This window comes from Paramacrobiotus metropolitanus, unplaced genomic scaffold (genome assembly GCF_019649055.1).
Source record: "Paramacrobiotus metropolitanus isolate TYO unplaced genomic scaffold, Prichtersi_v1.0 Parri_scaffold0000240, whole genome shotgun sequence".
NCBI lineage: Eukaryota > Metazoa > Tardigrada > Eutardigrada > Parachela > Macrobiotidae > Paramacrobiotus > Paramacrobiotus metropolitanus.
The window spans coordinates 65,498-82,196 of NW_026570460.1; the positions used below are offsets into that span (position 1 = coordinate 65,498).

General features: G+C 42.2%; 2 protein-coding genes across 2 annotated transcripts; both read right to left on the bottom strand.

Moving 5' to 3' along the window:
• Window positions 1-714: 714 nt before the first annotated feature.
• Window positions 715-6,768, bottom strand: LOC129601484 (uncharacterized). Its single transcript, XM_055500309.1, has 4 exons — window positions 6,161-6,768; window positions 4,310-4,993; window positions 3,792-4,214; window positions 715-1,659 (listed from the first exon to the last, which is right to left on the bottom strand). The coding sequence occupies exons 1-4, from the start codon at window positions 6,537-6,539 to the stop codon at window positions 998-1,000; spliced, it is 2,148 nt and encodes a 715-aa protein (XP_055356284.1). The 5' UTR covers window positions 6,540-6,768; the 3' UTR covers window positions 715-997.
• A 3,362-nt stretch (window positions 6,769-10,130) lies between these two features.
• Window positions 10,131-11,728, bottom strand: LOC129601489 (uncharacterized). Its single transcript, XM_055500315.1, has 3 exons — window positions 11,318-11,728; window positions 10,846-11,042; window positions 10,131-10,439 (listed from the first exon to the last, which is right to left on the bottom strand). Exons 1-3 carry the CDS (start codon window positions 11,583-11,585, stop codon window positions 10,230-10,232), a joined length of 675 nt encoding a protein of 224 aa, XP_055356290.1. The 5' UTR covers window positions 11,586-11,728; the 3' UTR covers window positions 10,131-10,229.
• Window positions 11,729-16,699: the final 4,971 nt, after the last annotated feature.

A 16,699-nucleotide genomic window follows, 5' to 3' on the forward strand; every position in this document is an offset into this window, starting at 1 on the left:
CCTTCTGGACTGTCGGGTCGTAACGGCCAGCGGCCCGATAGTATGACATTGATTCCTGTGCGTGGCGGTAAGGCGGTTGTGTGGGATGCCACCTGTTGGGATACAGTGGCCTTGTCCCAAGGGAGCGCTAGCTCAAAAAAAGCTGGGAGCGTAGCTCAGCTGGCTGAAAACACTATGCGCGGGAAATACGCATGCGTGGAAGAACTGGGATATATTTTCTGGCCTTTGACGGTCGAGACTTTCGGGACATTTGGAATGTCTTTGGCCGAGCTTATCCGTTTTGTCGGCAGGAAGATCCGCGAAGTTACCGGAGAACCCCGATCTATGACTTTTTCGAGACAAGGTTTAAGCCTTTGGGTAGCCAGAGGAAATGCAGCTGCTGTTTTGGGTACACTACGTGCACGTAATGACATTGGGTGTTTTTTCATTGTGTAAATTTACTCATTTTAATTTGTATAAATCGGCATAGTCTTACTGTCATTGTGTGCTGGCTGACTAGTCGAATAAAATCATTAGTAGTGTAACAAAATTTTGACGTCCACTGTACGTATAACCGAATCTTTCCAAATTCCTATTGGACTTGAAAAATTCACCATTCTGTTTTCTTTGTCACTCTCGCGTTTCGTGCTACGCATGGTGCAATTGTATACAGCGCCGCCGGATTGTTCCCATATTGTTAATAACGCCGCCTATCAGTTAGCCGACCATGTCTGCTTAAGGATATGGGCATGCAAGTGCGGAAAACAATTTTAAAATATAGAAAAAAACAATTTCGTAGTTAATCAAAAGGGACTGTTATCGTAGGGCATTATTTTTATCCGATCGCTTGAAAAAGACAAACCTGCCGGGAAGAGTTCAAAGTCAAACCTTGATGGAGGTGATATAATATACTATGCCCGCTTCCATCTGGCAACCAGTCATTCACGAGCCACAATCGCACGCAGCACAGTTAAATAATATATAATATGTCCTGATGAATATAATGATCGTGCACCCGCTACATATTCTTAAAATTTTCCCACGCCACAGCGAAAATTTTTTCTAACTCGTAAGATAGTTCCACGGATGTTATTCGATCCTTGCTGCTGCTGCACAATGACTTTTCTATCAAAGCGGTGATTTCCTCATGGCTGGAGTGTATTAAAAGAGGAACAAAGCCATCCGCTAGCTTCCTCAAAATTACGTAATCCGGATAATTCGTTATGATGCACTGGTCTTCTGTTCCCTTTCGGTGCAGCCATCTATCCTTATTTCCCAATAAACCGTCCACAAGGTCGATGATTATGCACCCTAAACTCCAAACGTCCGTTTTCCGACCAATCCGATCCGTCGGCACCTCGCAGACAAATGTTTTGACCATTTCCGGTGACATATAGCGAGTGGTTCCATGCATTCGGGTGACATCCTTTGTACATGTTTGGCTACTCGTCATCATGCATCGGTCATCCAGATCACCGATCACCATAACGTATCCGCCAGGTCGGTGAGGTTGCGATCGTACAAGTACATTCGCTGGTTTCAAATCGCCGTGTATAATCCTTTCGGAATGAAGGTATGATAAACCCCAGCTAATCTGGAGTGCAAAACTGACGCCGGCTAGTAATGACATTTCTTCTGATATCGCTTCCCAAACGTTAATCAGGCAAGCCAAATCACCATCTGCAATATTTAGAAAGTTGCGCAGAAATTTTAAATTTAATAAACTAATATTAATTTTATCATTTTTATTAATCGTTACGCGCTACAGTCCTTGCAACACATAATTTACGAATTCAGCTCTTCTATCGGAAAAGGATATACGTGTGCCTCGGTTTGGGCTGTAATTTCTTAGGTAAGTGGTGATTCCAGCTTGCTAATGAGATACATTTAACCCCATTTAACTTTAAAAGACCCAAGCGGAGGAAAGCAGCTGATTGTTCTAATTCTGGAGCCCGGATGCGTCCATTGGACAGTGGCTCGCCAAGCTCACTATTTAGGGAAGGTGCGGTAACTGGAACCCACTCTCGGGTACGGCTTCTCAACTCCAAATGCGCGCCCAAGAATCGAAACGAATGTGAAAATAACTTGCTGCAAACAGTGCTAGGAATTTTTACGCGTGTTTTTGCCACAGGAATTGCCAGAATTCAACAAAATATGGAAAGATATTACGAATTCCTTGGGAGCATGGGTTATTGAAAAAATGTAAAATGTACTTTGGTCTATATGTACGCTTTGTGAATTATTAACCACTGTCTGTAAGGCTAGAGTCCTAAAACTAAGCTAGTTAGGCTATTTTGCCGCAGTAAGAACAATACGCGGCAATATAGCTAGCTAACTATTTTGCTGCACACAATAGCCACAGGTATACCAATGAGATTTCTTATAAAACGTAGCCGATTAAATTGAAACCTTATGTAAACAAACTTCTGCTAAATGAAGTTGCAAAGCGAGATGGTGTACTAGAGACATTACGTGCATGGCTTATAAAATTATAGTAGCTTATTTTTAAGCAGTTTTTTGCAGCAAGGGACAGTAATTATCGATTTTGTGGCACCCCCCCCCCCCGCAATAAGCGCAACCCCCGTAATAAGCGCACTGCCGCATTCATGTTCGAAAAATAACGTCACCCCCGAAATTACCGCACCCGGTGCGGTAGTTGTATGTTAAGTCCAGTAAACCGATAATTACACCATATTTTGTGTTTTAAAGCGTATTTATTTAATCATTTGAAAGCTGAGTTGTGATCGAAACCTTAACATAACATGGCCATATGCTTGAATACAAAGTACAATCAATGACGATTGACGAAGCAACAAAAATGAGTCAGTTACTACTGTAGAAGTAGTCTAGTAGAGGTATCAAACGCTATTGCTAGTTAACCATTTAGTACTAGGTAACTGCGGCGCTTATTTACAGTAGAGCAAGATGAGCAGTTGTTTCGAAAAATAATGGGCCCTTGCGAAATTTATTCTTGACTAATAAGCGCCCTTTCTAAAATTTATTCTTTGAGAAATAAAGGCACCTCCCGCTTCATGGTATCCGAACTACAATATTTGCCGCCCAGTGCGGCAAATTCGATAATTACGGTATTTGACCGCTTACTGGATTCTTGGTTGTGAAAGTCGAAGCCGGATGCCCCTCCCGCACAAGCGATTTGAATTCGATATGTGCGGAAGTGACTACTACTTGTGAGATTCGCTAAAAAATCGCAAACGGTTACCCAAGCAAAACAAAAAATTTTAAGCAAAAGAAACACAAGAAAAGCCTAAGATACCTAAGAATAACCTGAAAATAACAGAACATCTTAAGAAAATATAAGAACCAGATCTGAAAAAACCATAAGAATAACCTAAACTGAATAACCTAAGACCTAAACTGAATGACCTAAGAAATCTAAGAACAACCTAAGAACAAAACTTCAGAAACCTACGAAATCTACCTAACGTACTCACGTAAAATAGCGGACCAGCTGAAAACCCGCAGTGTGCGGCAATTGGCCAGCTAACTAACTGGCCGCAGATACTGCGGCAAAACAGCTCAAAAGCTATTTTGCCGCAAAAGCTGCGGCAGTACGTAGAGCCACTCCGTAAAACCAACCAGTAACAGTCAACGGTATAGAACGCGATCTGCTTTGACGATTTTTATTCTACATCATTGAAATGTGCATTCTCATTGGTAAAATACCGAGTATAAAGGAAATCAGCATAAAACACTGCCATGGATCGATGCGCTAATTGTGTAAGCAACTGAAATTTCGAAGCTGACTGGGGAAATATATAGCAACACATTCATGTGCAAAGCTCTCCACTAACCTGGAAAATAGTCCATTAACAGCTCTATGGCAGCGCCGGTACCGGATACGAAGCAGCTGATTTTGTAGTACCGCACTATATTTTTGTTTCGCAGCTGCAGCAGCTGTCTCCACTTGGCAGCAGAAGTGATGCAGTTTTCGCTGTCAACATTTCCGGTTAGTCTAACGTAGATCGCTTTAACAGCAATCGAGCCTGAACCGGTAAAGTCACCGCGAGCAGTAATTTCAGCTTTATAAACTGCCCCAAACGGCCCCTGTCCAATTTTGTCCGTTGTGGGATTGTATTTGTACCGACAAGAGCTGCCGATACTTTCCATGGTTTTTTCTTCGTCATTCTGCGAGCTCCTTGGATCAAGTGCTGTACCCGATGGCTCCGAAGTGCCTTGGACCTTGTTGGTAATTCCATCACGATTGTCTTCCAGCTCTGAAATATATTTAAAATATTCAGTAACCAACCTGTTACCTCATTTTAGCTTGTGCAAAACTGTTCTTAAAAATACCGCTCTGATGGTTCCATACCTTTTTGACTGGAATGGGCGTCGGTGATATCACGGTCGGTTTTAATGCAATCTGTCTGACCTTTAATGAAGTCATGATCACAGACCGCATCCATGTATGGTCTTTCCATCTTATTAAACACCATGCATCGTTGAAGGAAACTCCGAGCCTGAATCAAGAAAATAATCTCATTCCCATAGCGAGCTTCCCGCCTGAAGTCGCCATCAATGCACCGCGCGATCAACTTAGAAAAAGCCTCCTTGGCTAGTCCATCTAGTGATTTTTTTAGAAGCATACGCAACACTATCGGTATGGAATATGGCGCACGGCCTTGCAGCATAAAGACTAAAATGCAGGCTAAACTCCATACGTCGCCCCGGCGGCCCATGAAGAAACCTTTCTTGCGACTGATCTCTTCTGGGGCCCTATACGGCGACACCATGTCCCGTTTTTTCGCTTCCGGACGTTGAATTCCTTTCTCAAGCCAATCAAAAAGAGGCAAGCAGTCAGTTATCTTTAGCAACTTTGGCAATTGTTCCGAAAAAATTAAATTTTCTGGACACAGTTCCCCGTGTACTATTTCCCGTGAGTGTAGATATCGTAATCCAGATGCGACGTCAGCAAAGTATCGTACCACTTCATTGGCCTCATAACCAGTGTGATAGCGGCGAGAAAAAGCTTGCATATCTTTTTCCAGGGTAACGTCTATGGCAAAAAGTCACCGTTATGCGGCTTTTACAGTAATGGAAAATAACCGTAACTGAAAAAATTTTAAGTCTTTAATAATTAAACAAGCGCAGACGTATTGTTATATGCATTGGCTGATGCGAATTAAAATCTTCCATAATTTGTAGTTCTGCAAATGTTCTGCACAACAGCCCAGGATATTTGGTACAACGTTGCTGATGTTAACTTTCTCAACGCTTTCCTCTCATGTAATTACAGGTACTTAAACTGCTAACCACCCGTATCTGTAAAAAAAAGCAGGTACTGAAAGATTAGTTTTGGTTTGTGAAGCGGGTCCGCAGATTGTAGTACACTGTATACCTAGTTTTTTTGGTGAGTTGGTACTAGCCTGGCAGGCCCGCAAGAAAGGGGGGGGGCGCACCGGCGGTGGCCCTTTCGCGGATTTTTGACCGCCCTCCCGGCGCGGCGTCCTGACGGCCGAGAAGGGCTCCGCTGCCCTGGCGCCGCTTTTACTGCCATGGTTCCGTACGTTTTTCAATTTTTTTATTATATAAATTAATGAGATTTGTGGTTCGTTATTTCGTACAGTAATCTGCGTGTTCAGAAAGCTTGAAAAACATTTAAAACCAGGCTAAGGTTAATACCATCTACCGAAAGCTTGAAAAACATTAAAACCAGGCAAAGGTTAATACCATCTACCGATCGACGGGTTTTGTCGGGCCAATATACGGTTCAAAAATAAAAAGAAATTAAAAATAATTTTTTCTATTAAGCGCCCCCCTGGCGGCGGTCAAAAAATGGTGCGCCCCCCCCTGTCCAAAAACCTTGTGGCGGGCCTGGCCGCTGCTAGTCATTGCAGTACAAGTTTGTATATATGTACCTAACTAACGTAAGGTTAGAACCTGACCCCGCCCACCGGTCCGCCACTGAGAAGTGCCACTCAGCAGACGTTTGATGCGGGTGGTCTAGGGAAGAAGTGCGGCAGGTCGTTCGAATAATTCTGGGATTATATAGTAAATAAACCTATCGCTTTTTTGAACCAAGTTATCAGTCTCGTGACATTTGGTTCCCTGGTAAATGGGTTAGCTGAACCGCACAAGAAAAATAATGAAATTAATGGCTGTCTAGTTAAGCGAAAACGTACTCAGTAAAAACATATTTTGATTCAAACATATTGTTCGTTACCACTGCATCGTTCCATGAAAATGCACAGTTGAAAGTCATCTCCAATACTGGACGCGTTCAAGAAATAATACTTCACAATGTTGGAGTGTTCCAGCGCGCGAATTATTTCGAATCTGTTCGAAACCGCCGGTCCAAAGATACAACCACTGCCAGAACCACGTGAGGCCTGAAGTACATGAGACACAAATTCGTGCCGAAATCGCATTAATTTCACCGCAAATTCTTGACCGCTGGATCTGTCTTCGGCTTTACACACATCAAAACCACTATTTCCACGACCCAGCAATTCGGTAGTCACTTTCATAGTCCATGGTGGCCGAAGATTGTTAATGTCCAGACGCTCACGAAATCGTTCAATATCTGTACTTGCTTGTTCCATGTTCCAGCAATGTATTTCATCTTCCGTGTTCCAGCAATGTATTACAAGATAAATACTAAATGTTAATTAAAGTGATGTTCAACCTCCTTCCGTTCATCCAAGCAAACAAAATAAATCTTCGAAATCGCGACAAAATGCTCATATAGAGGAATGAGTCGAACACTGGTGCGTTTTATTCGGTGCGACCGTACGGGTGGGCTGAAATGTTGATATTCAAACGCGCGCTGAAAATCCCAGAGTTTCCGTCCGTTCTATAAAATTAATAACGTTTCGCATGCAGATAACACGCTACGCTCTTGTTCTACAGAGAGAGAGAGCTTATGCTGTTAAAGGGGCAGGGGCTTATCTTATCAAACTTTTCTTTTCTTAGTCGAAACGAAAGCGTTACGTACACCAGAACGTGCACCGTTGCAAACTTACACCACTACGACACATTGGTGGAGGTCAATTACATTTGGGTAACTGTTGCGCGTCGGGTAATGGAGAGACGCGTAAAAAATTAGCCATGACTCAGCAGAAAAACAATCGTCCAATCGTGAGTCGAGTACGCTTCCGTGCCAAGAAAGAAATTGAACACCGACGTGGAACTGAAAAACTCATTTTTAATGCTGTAATGTGGTAAATGTGGTATTACGTCAAAAAAGTTAATTATGAGTTTTGGATTGTGAATCTGGGTCGTTGGATTTACTTTTGGTCCAAACACACACAAATTTTGTTGATCTGTGCAGGAGAGTTACGAGTTACTCGTAGTTTGGGTAATGGTTGCGCTTCGACGTCAAAGCGCAACGCTTACGCGGACAAGTAAGCTGAAAACCCATCCCAGATTTTGTGACTGCGAATCAGAATGTTTGCTTGGTTACGCGCTGTTACGTCACACTTTTTACGCGTTTTCCCGTTACCCGACGCGCAACGCTTACCCAAATGTAATTGACCTCCACCATTGTATAACTGACTCAACCGTTCGCCCATTCCATTAATTTCGAAATTGCTAATTTTCAAATTACTAAACTAGTGATGGTTGATAACCACATCATTGCACCTAGCACGAGCAACTGTTATGCATTTCTAGTAACACTTGGAAACGGTACGTACCACTGGAAATGGAATCAATGTGTGGAATTCCACCTATCCCATAGGAAAGAGGTAAGGAACGCCCATCCACGAAAAATGGAATTCCACGAATGGCATCCAATTTCCAAATCCGCTCTCCATGCGAGCGGCCCGGGTTTGGAAAATGGAAAACAGGAAATCCGTGGAATTCCAATTTTTGCTTGGAATTCCAGATTCCCTGTATTTGGAATTTCAAGCGCGCAGAAATGCCGGGCGAAAAATTAAAAACTGAAAATTTTTGATGTTTTTCAACGGGTCAACCGCCTAATTGCATTAGGTCCCAAAATTGCGTTCACGCATTACACCTATGCTAACGTTAACTACCTAGCTCTTAATTGGTAGATAGCACAAAGCAGCCTGAACAGTGCTTTGCTATCGAAAGGTACCTTTTGGTCGGCTCCGTAGACACAATGGTTAAGACGTATAGGAACCACTTGAGGTTCCTATGTTGTGTTCATCTTAAGACATTTACAATGGAAAAGATTCCAAACAATTAATTAATGGCTCCGTATTGTCCCGTAATCCATTTCCACATAATTTGAAACCGGACATTATCATTAACTGGCATTTCTGCTTCAGTGTGATTGAACAGTTGCACCATTTGTAGTCCTAAAATTCCAGTACTCGTATTTCACATTGTTGTTGATACCTTTTTGATTGCGTTTTCACACAACTTTCCAATTCATAAAATTATTAACGGACATTCTGCTAATTCATAGTACGCCCCATCTGACATATGAATATAGTTAACACTTTATACGAACTTGCCGCATTTTCGGCGGCCGAAAGTGCAAAGTTATGTAACAGTGCGGCAGAACTTCTGAATCCCAATATGAATTGCACAAACGGAATAAATATCGCGGAAATTGTCGAAGATGTCGTGACTAACGATATATTTGGAGAAGAGTCTATTGCGGATAAGCTTCGAAGGATACAAACACCAATAGATCGCAAAGGCCGTTTCAATTCGGTGACCGAAATGCTGAGGTTTCCGTTTGTGCCAATTATACGGCATCAAATGATTATTATATACATTTCACGAGACAGTACTCGCTGTTATATACTGACGGTGTATCTACAAAGCGCAAGACAAAATTTTGTACCAAAAGACACTGGTAGAGAGTAATTAGCGCGATGCTGGCGCTTTAATGATAGCCACTGCACTACGGCCATTGCAATAATGACATTTACCATCGATATGCCTGCGACTGATTGGGTGTTCACAAATAACTCCATTACTTTATCAGTTGCAGTTTCCTTATACATTCTTGGACATCGTGCGAGTTTCACAGTGGTTTCTGCTGTTTTGGCATCGGGAGGTCAACTGCTTATGCATATTTTGCAAAATTTTTGAATGCTATGAAGGGATGTTTTGGTGATTCATTAAACCAACCCCTTACGTCGGCCCAAGTCGAAAAATATGCAGAAGACTGCAGCACTGCTTTTCGTGAAAAAGTTGCAGTTTGGTGTCCAAGAATTATTGGCGCCGTGGATGGTTCGCATATTTATATTAACGCCATGTCTGAGGGCCCAGACGGTTACTACAACCGGAAGCAGAGATACAGCGTTATCTTACAGGTACCGATTATACTAACAATTTTCAACACATTACAGTATGTACTCGTAACACAAATTGACATAAAACATCAATACATTTTCAAGTTTATATATTATATTATCCTGAATTAAATTTAGTTTAAAATTTAGGCAGCTGCTTCCTTATCTTGCGAAATTTTACACGCTGTATTCGGGTTTGCCGGTCGAGTACATAATGCAACTGTGTACAAGAATTCGAAAGTGTCGGAGTGGTTGCCCCCCAGCGTTACGCTGCTGGGTGACAGCGTGTACCCATTCAGCCAGCAGCTGATTATGCCATTTCGCGACGATGGCACACTCGACCGGAGCAAAAAACACTACAATGGGATGATATCGTGTAAACGGTGTTGCGTGGAGCGAACGTTTGGTCAGCTAAAAGTAAGGGGACAATTATGTTCCACATTCCGTATCGCGATATGAAAACAGGGAATCTCGTAATACTTGTCTGCTGTCTGCTCCATAATATATGCGTTGGACATCTGGACCTGTTTGACTTCGATGATACACCGGCGGAAATTGTTGAGCAGGGCTACAATGAGGATGTACCTGTCGAACCGCCTGCTGATGATCGTACAGTTACAGCGAAGCGCTTAAAACTTATGACAAAAATTTTGGGTGGGAAGTAATTATCGAGTTATAATCCCCTCTTTCCAATTTTTTTGACAACCGTACTCCCATTTAGATTTTAAGTGGGTTTTCAGTGTAATATTACCGCATACCCAATACGTGTTTTTGTTAGGTCGTTTACCGTAAAAAAATCATCGAACAATGCAACAAGCATGAGCTAGCAACCTTCGTGGGTGTATAATAAATGTTTGTGAAATGCTATTGCAGCCCAGAAATTAAAATTTTGTAGTATAGTATGCATACTTAGAACGTCCAAAAAACAACCAACAAGAACTCAATAAATGTTTTTGTGATCAAATGTTAAGTGTAGTTGTAGCGCGCTTAAAATATGCTCATGCATGAAAACGTTTTGTAAAACTACTCACTATCAATACTAAAACCGCCAATCTTTAACCACTGATCAATTTTGTTCATCAGATTTTCACTTGTCTCCCGGTTTTCCTTGCACTTCTCGATCACCACGGCGTTTGCTTGTGCGCGCTCCTCGCGATCTTCCGCTCGCAGTAGTCGCAGCGAAGCAATTCTTTCATCCGATTTTTCTGATTGAGCTTCCAGCTTACCCATCAACTAAAAATTTAAAATTTGAGTTATAAATACAATGTCAGTTGTATTATCAATGTCAGTTATGTTATATTGTTAGTTACAAATCTCTTTTCTTATAAGAATAAAAACAAAATATTAAATTTACTAACAACTATATTCAGTGTATTAGTGCAGTAACAGTTTTTTTTTAAACTTTTATGTAGTACTTACTACAAAACACACAGTATTGTAATGAGTATTACTATTATTATTGCTTTTTCATGTAAGTAAAACCGGCGGAAATTGTTGAACAGGACGCTACGACTGCCAAGGGATGCCTAACCAGTGTGCTGGCAACTTATAGATTAGTAATTTATTATTAATAAAGATATAACATTAAATATATATGGTAGTACAAGTACTGTGTGTGGTGTACCGTAGTATTGTGTACCTGTGCACGAACATCCGGTCGGCGTTTCTTTTCTGGTGGCGTAGATTTAATGCGCCAGGGTGCGGTTGCTGCCTCCCGTTCTTCCTGTTCAATGACAGGGTCATACCCGCACATAGCGGATATGTCGTCCGTTTCCGGCAATCCCGACGCTCCGCGGTTTGCCGGAATAATGTCGCGTATGCTTTCCTTAAACGACCCTAAAAATGTGTTGGAATAAAATTTAATGTTACTTTAACTCAAAATATAAGTGCATTATAAGGGTTACAAATATGCAATAATAAAAGTCATTAAACGGTACTATAACTAAAGGATTTATAATATTAAAAGATAATTCAACAATAAATGGTAATATTATGATAATACTAATATATATTATTGAATTAAATACAACAATAATTATAATATCACGGATTATAGCATAAAGCACTTGCTTTTGAATATATTAAAGTTTGCCTACAGGTTAGCCGCTTACGTTTTCGTCCATGTGTATTTTCCAAGCTGACGTCTTTGCGGTAATGCAAAACCGAGTCAAACAATTCGAAGAACGGCCATTCAGACGGTTCAGTTCCGGTGCCGGAATGTTCCTGTTTCTCCCGCTTGTAGGTGGTAAAAGAGTTGTCGTACCGTTTTTGGACGTGTGCATAGGTATGCGGCAGTTCAGGCCAGATTTCTTTCATTTCCGCAGTTGTAGTTACCCAATACTGCCGCTTGTGTTTGCAGTTGTTGAATTTATCGTTCATGGCCGCCGCTTGGTAATAATAAAGCTAAAATAATCAGCATCTAGTCTCTATTTTATATTATAAAAGAATGAGACTTTCAAAATTCCATTTCCATACAGTTCGCCAGGACCCTACACTGAACCAAACTTCGATGGCTATATATCATTCGATAGCCCTAAGTTTCTATATTTGCCATCAGAGGTCTGTTTTTGAAACAAACGGTAGGTTTAAAAGAAAAGTTCAAAAAACCTTAGCATGCAAAGTCTATGGGAAAAGTGGAGAACCCACCACTACAAAACGATCACCCCACCACTGCCAAAAAAATATGTCGATTTTTGATAAATCACCTAAAAAGTTACAATGGATGAAATTTTAATGGGTATGAATCACTCGAAAGCCCTGAATTTATAGATTTTACCTCTAAAGCATGGTTATAGAGGAATATCAGGATTTGACAAGAAAGTCTGATTAAAAAGTCTACGGAACAGTCGAGGTTCATATTTCCAAAACCCAGTTTTTCAAGTTGCTGTCCTACGCAGCGCGGGTGACCAGATTTAAAGTTGCTGCGCTCTATTGGGCGGGTACGAATGTTTTTGCTAAATCTAAATAGTGAAGCACTAAGGCCTCGGCCCCAGCATTAACCGTATCTCGCTACGGTACACCACCGCACGAAGTGGCCTTCATAAAAGCTATTTTCTATCGAAATTATTCAGTGCGTTTGACACTGAGCAAAAAGGGAAATACTAACTTTGTAAATCGTCAGTCGTGTAACAGGCGAATTTGCGCAATTTTCTGCGTTATAATTTCACGGGAAAAGCAGTTCGAAGATTAGACTACTATACAAGTACATATGGTTGCTTACCCAGCAAATGCTTTACAACCAATACGGAAATGTGCTCTTTATGCAAAAATTACCAACGTCTAACCGATTAACCGTCTTTCGTTAAGCAGAATAAACAGAAAATACTGATTAGCGTGGCCGACGGAGTTGATTGAATGGATGCAGTTAATATAAGCCATATGCTACATTTACGGTAAGTTTTGTGAAACTCCAAGTACGAGGTAAATTACCAGGTGCTTAGCTACTTTAGTCTACTTATTAGTAGTTTCACTGTTGTGTTCTTAATACAAAGCATTATGGAAAAATATTATGTATTCCTATTGATAATTGTATCGACAAGGGCACCAGCGATATTTGGCTGAGCCGTCTTAAATTATAAGGAAGGCGATATCTGAAAAGGGAACAATGCTTGGAAATAGGCATTTAGTCGGCAGTGTATCCCTCGCGAGACATTTCATCGGGAGGCCGTTTGGATGTCGAGACATTCAGCCACGAGGCCGTCTCGACTGAGAGACCTTTGTTTCATGGGACAAATTTTTATTAGGATTATTGGTATTGCCGCCGTTTACAGATCGACAGTTTGCTAACCGTCATCTTGCTGACCGACGACTAGCTGACAACCTTTTGCTGATCTATAAAATGTTTATGCGACAATTAGTTGAAGCGACAGCATGGCGATCAACAGCTTGCTGAACGACGTTTTGCTGATACGAAATTTTGCTGAACACCGACACTTTGCTGACGAACTTTTGATGTCCAACAAAATATCTTCCCGAAACCCTGTACGAACCCAGGAAACCTACGAAGTCCTAAGGAAACATCAGAAACCTAGAAAAACCAAATAAAACCTAGAAACCTTAAAAACCTAAGAAAACGCGGCCAAGGTTACAAAACTGCGATGCAAAAACGAATACGAAGACGTAATAAAACAAGAACAAACCTAAAAGCCTAAGAAAAGTACTCAGGAAACTAAGAAACCCATAACCTGATCGATAAGCAAGCTGCCGGTCAACAAAAGAGTTTCCGCAAAGCATCGGGCAGCGGAACGGGAGAAAAGCGAATTGTCGGTCAACTATCTGTCAGTCAGCAAGTTATGTTAATCAGCAACATATCGGTCAGCAAATTGTCGGGCAGCGAACCGGTTGTCAGTAAACTGACGTGCTGCCATAAGTAAAACAGTCAAAAGAAGCTACCCGCATGGCCGCTTGGATGGCTACCATGCAAGTAGCTTCTTTTGACTGTTTTACTGTAGCCGGCAAATCGCTTCTGCCGTTTTTACTTCGGCCGCAGTTCATTTCGGCAGACTATTATTTTGGTCTAATTTAGGCAATAAATTCTTGTATTTGCTGCAGGCTACCGGCTGGAGCCTAACATTGTGGCCCAACAGGGTGCTTGTTACCTCATCAATATAACATACACCCGATTTAACCTTATACGAGTTTTTCGGTTATTGCAGCTTTCAGGGAACGATATTGTAATTACCGGCCATGCTGGTTATGCGAATGGACGTGGTGTGACATGCGCGAACAGTTAGACAGGGATAAACTACCGGGGAAGTGTTCCACTGGAGATCAGATATCCACAGAAACAGAGGAACGGAAGTTCATTCACAATGCCTTAAACTTTCCGTTTTTGGAAGAAAAACAAGACAATGAGAAATCGCAACAAGTGCTTCGGTTATTAGCGACCATATACCTCAAGGACGGAAATAGAGATTTTCTCTCGTGCAGTCCGCACTTGGATGACTTGAAAAAAATTACCGCGGAAGAACCAACTTGTTGTGGCGACAGTGGCGATATCGTGCTGGCCGGTGTCGGAATACGGATTGTAACGTCTGATGGGAAACGAGCAATTGAGCTATTTTCATCAGGACCCCCCTTCAAAATTAATGCGGACATCCTGAATGTTTCCATGCACACATTCCTTAGAGAGCTGTATTCAGCGAAGTTTCTTAACGCAAAACTTGCTTATCAGTTGTTTTACAAGTCCAAATTTTATGATCTCGGTGTCAGGGATGGGAGTGACCAGGATGACTATTGGCGGCAAGTCAAAACCATTAAAAAAGAGCATTCTTCTTGTGGAGAACAGTGCGGTCTGAGAAACGCCTCCCTGAATAAAAACGGAATCAGAAGCGTTCGGCTGAAACCCAACAGAAAAGGCAACCCGCATATTATGATCAAGCTGGACCAGTCAGCCGCATGCGAGGGCATCGTGATGGACGCCGAGGAGATCAAATTTTTCGTAGATGTCACGTTGTTATCATCAAATACGGACACTCTACTCAACGTTGCTCGGGAATGCCCGTCACTGTCCGAGACCAGAACAGATCCTGAAACGCTGGAGCATGTTAGCGATTTATCAGATCTGTCCTTCTTTTACCAGGAAAGTGCACTCGCTTTTTGCGGGTACTGCTGGACCGAAGCGTAGATAAGTTATATGAAATTAAATTTACCTTATTGCTGATGACAGAAATTCTGACTAGGCTACGTGTTAAGGTAGGTTTGACTAGGCACGTATTACGTATTTTGACTAGGTACGTTATTAATTATTTGTCAGGGCGCAAACAACTACTAAGAAAGCGTAGCAACACCAGGGTCACAGACTGACAGTCATTGTCAAGTTGCTACGGACACAATCGCACAACATTACCAAGACGTTCATACGCGTATACACGTATATATATACGTTTATATTGTACGTATATATATGCGTACATACGTATATGCGTATACACGTATATACTTTCATACGCGTAACTCGTAAGTACGCGTGCAAGATACATCACCTCAGCAATGTGCGTGTGTACAGTGTAACCCTTCAAAACAACATTTCAGCATTTAGCATTTTAGGGTTAACATCAAGAATGTATGAAGAAGACGCATTAAGCGATTTGGCCCGGTACATGGCACCAAAGTCGAGTACATACATCCACGGGAACATTCGCTGCCGCGCATTCCCAAACACGCTTCTGTATTCCTATATGATATTCTGTTGCTGTTTATTTACATCCTGTTTAAATGCTGTTTGCTAACGTTGAGTTTTTCTGATTACGCTGCACAGCGTCATTGTATCTTAACCAGTTTTTACCATGAAAATTATACAGTGATTAGCTATACGTTCAGACATATTATGTGAGCGGATTACCTTTTATTGGCTGTATATCTGCAGAACATACTGTTAGGACCGTAAAAGGAAAGGGGATATCTACCAGTCAGTACAAAGTACGCGGTTAAAAAGTATTCTCAAAATCAACAAACACTGTACAAACGGAACGCGTATTCAATAATAAACCGGGTTTAAAAAAACAAGCACAACTCCACGCAATATGCGTTAAAACGAAGAATGTACACTGTTCCAGACCCACCACGGCGCTAGCGTGCCGCCCAATCCGCGGTCTGTTCCAGGAAGGCGCGCACCGCGGCCCCGCGCTGCTGATAGCGCGCGCAGACGTGCAGCACCTCCGCCCGGAAGCGCGCCGCTTGCTGCTTATCTTCCGCGTGCAGCCGCGCCCACGTCTCGCTGCACTGGCGGACCAGGCGAGCTTGGCTGGGCGATGCGCTCAAAGACTCCAGCTCCGGCGAATCGGACACCTGTTTATCGCCACCGCCGAGAAAGCGCTCCAGGTACGGGTAGAGGAACCAGCCCAGCAGGGCACCGCCCACCAGGCCGATAATCGTCGGGAGGTTGCAGACAATCCACAATCCACACGGGTACTGCTTCTCGGCCAGGGAGCACAGAAATCCCAACGAACCGTTGCTGGCGGATGAAGCCATCATGGCGGATTGCGGATTTATGGAAGATACTGAACAGCGGAAGAGCGAAGCGAGCCGGCGTTTTATAGATGAGATTTGAAACTTTTGTAATCACAAATTGTACTAGCAACTAAATGATTGCAATCGGCATTGGTTGCGTATTTTTATACGGCGTCAACCGCCTCCGGAAACGGACCAGCGTATACTCCGCTCGTCATTCTTGCTAATGCTGTTGTGCATTCAACACTAACACCGATGAAAACGCAGCAGCCATATATCACTTCGTTGGAATTCTTATAAGGCTGTCAGCAGTGTTTATGGATTCACTCCAAACTGAATCCAGTAAAGCGTAACGTACAGTTGTATAGTCCGGATAATTTTCAGTGTATTCGTGCCGCAACTCGTGTCTGCACGAGTGTAGTATTATTCGTAATAATCATAATTTTGTTAGTTAATAACCTGTTTCACAGGTGATGAGTAGCGTCAAGTAATGTGAATACGATACGATTTCGAGCAGCGCTGTTTTCTCCGCATGTCGAGCG

Coding starts and splice junctions, on each gene's coding strand:
- LOC129601484 (XM_055500309.1), bottom strand. CDS start 6,539: ATGGAACAAGCAAGTACAGATATTGAACGATTTCGTGAGCGTCTGGAC. Junction 4,994..6,160: donor TTTCATGGAACGATGCAGTG/GTAACGAACAAT, acceptor TTTTTGCCATAG/ACGTTACCCTGGAAAAAGAT. Junction 4,215..4,309: donor CGCCCATTCCAGTCAAAAAG/GTATGGAACCAT, acceptor AATATATTTCAG/AGCTGGAAGACAATCGTGAT.
- LOC129601489 (XM_055500315.1), bottom strand. CDS start 11,585: ATGAACGATAAATTCAACAACTGCAAACACAAGCGGCAGTATTGGGTA. Junction 11,043..11,317: donor AAATACACATGGACGAAAAC/GTAAGCGGCTAA, acceptor ACACATTTTTAG/GGTCGTTTAAGGAAAGCATA. Junction 10,440..10,845: donor GACCGGATGTTCGTGCACAG/GTACACAATACT, acceptor TTAAATTTTTAG/TTGATGGGTAAGCTGGAAGC.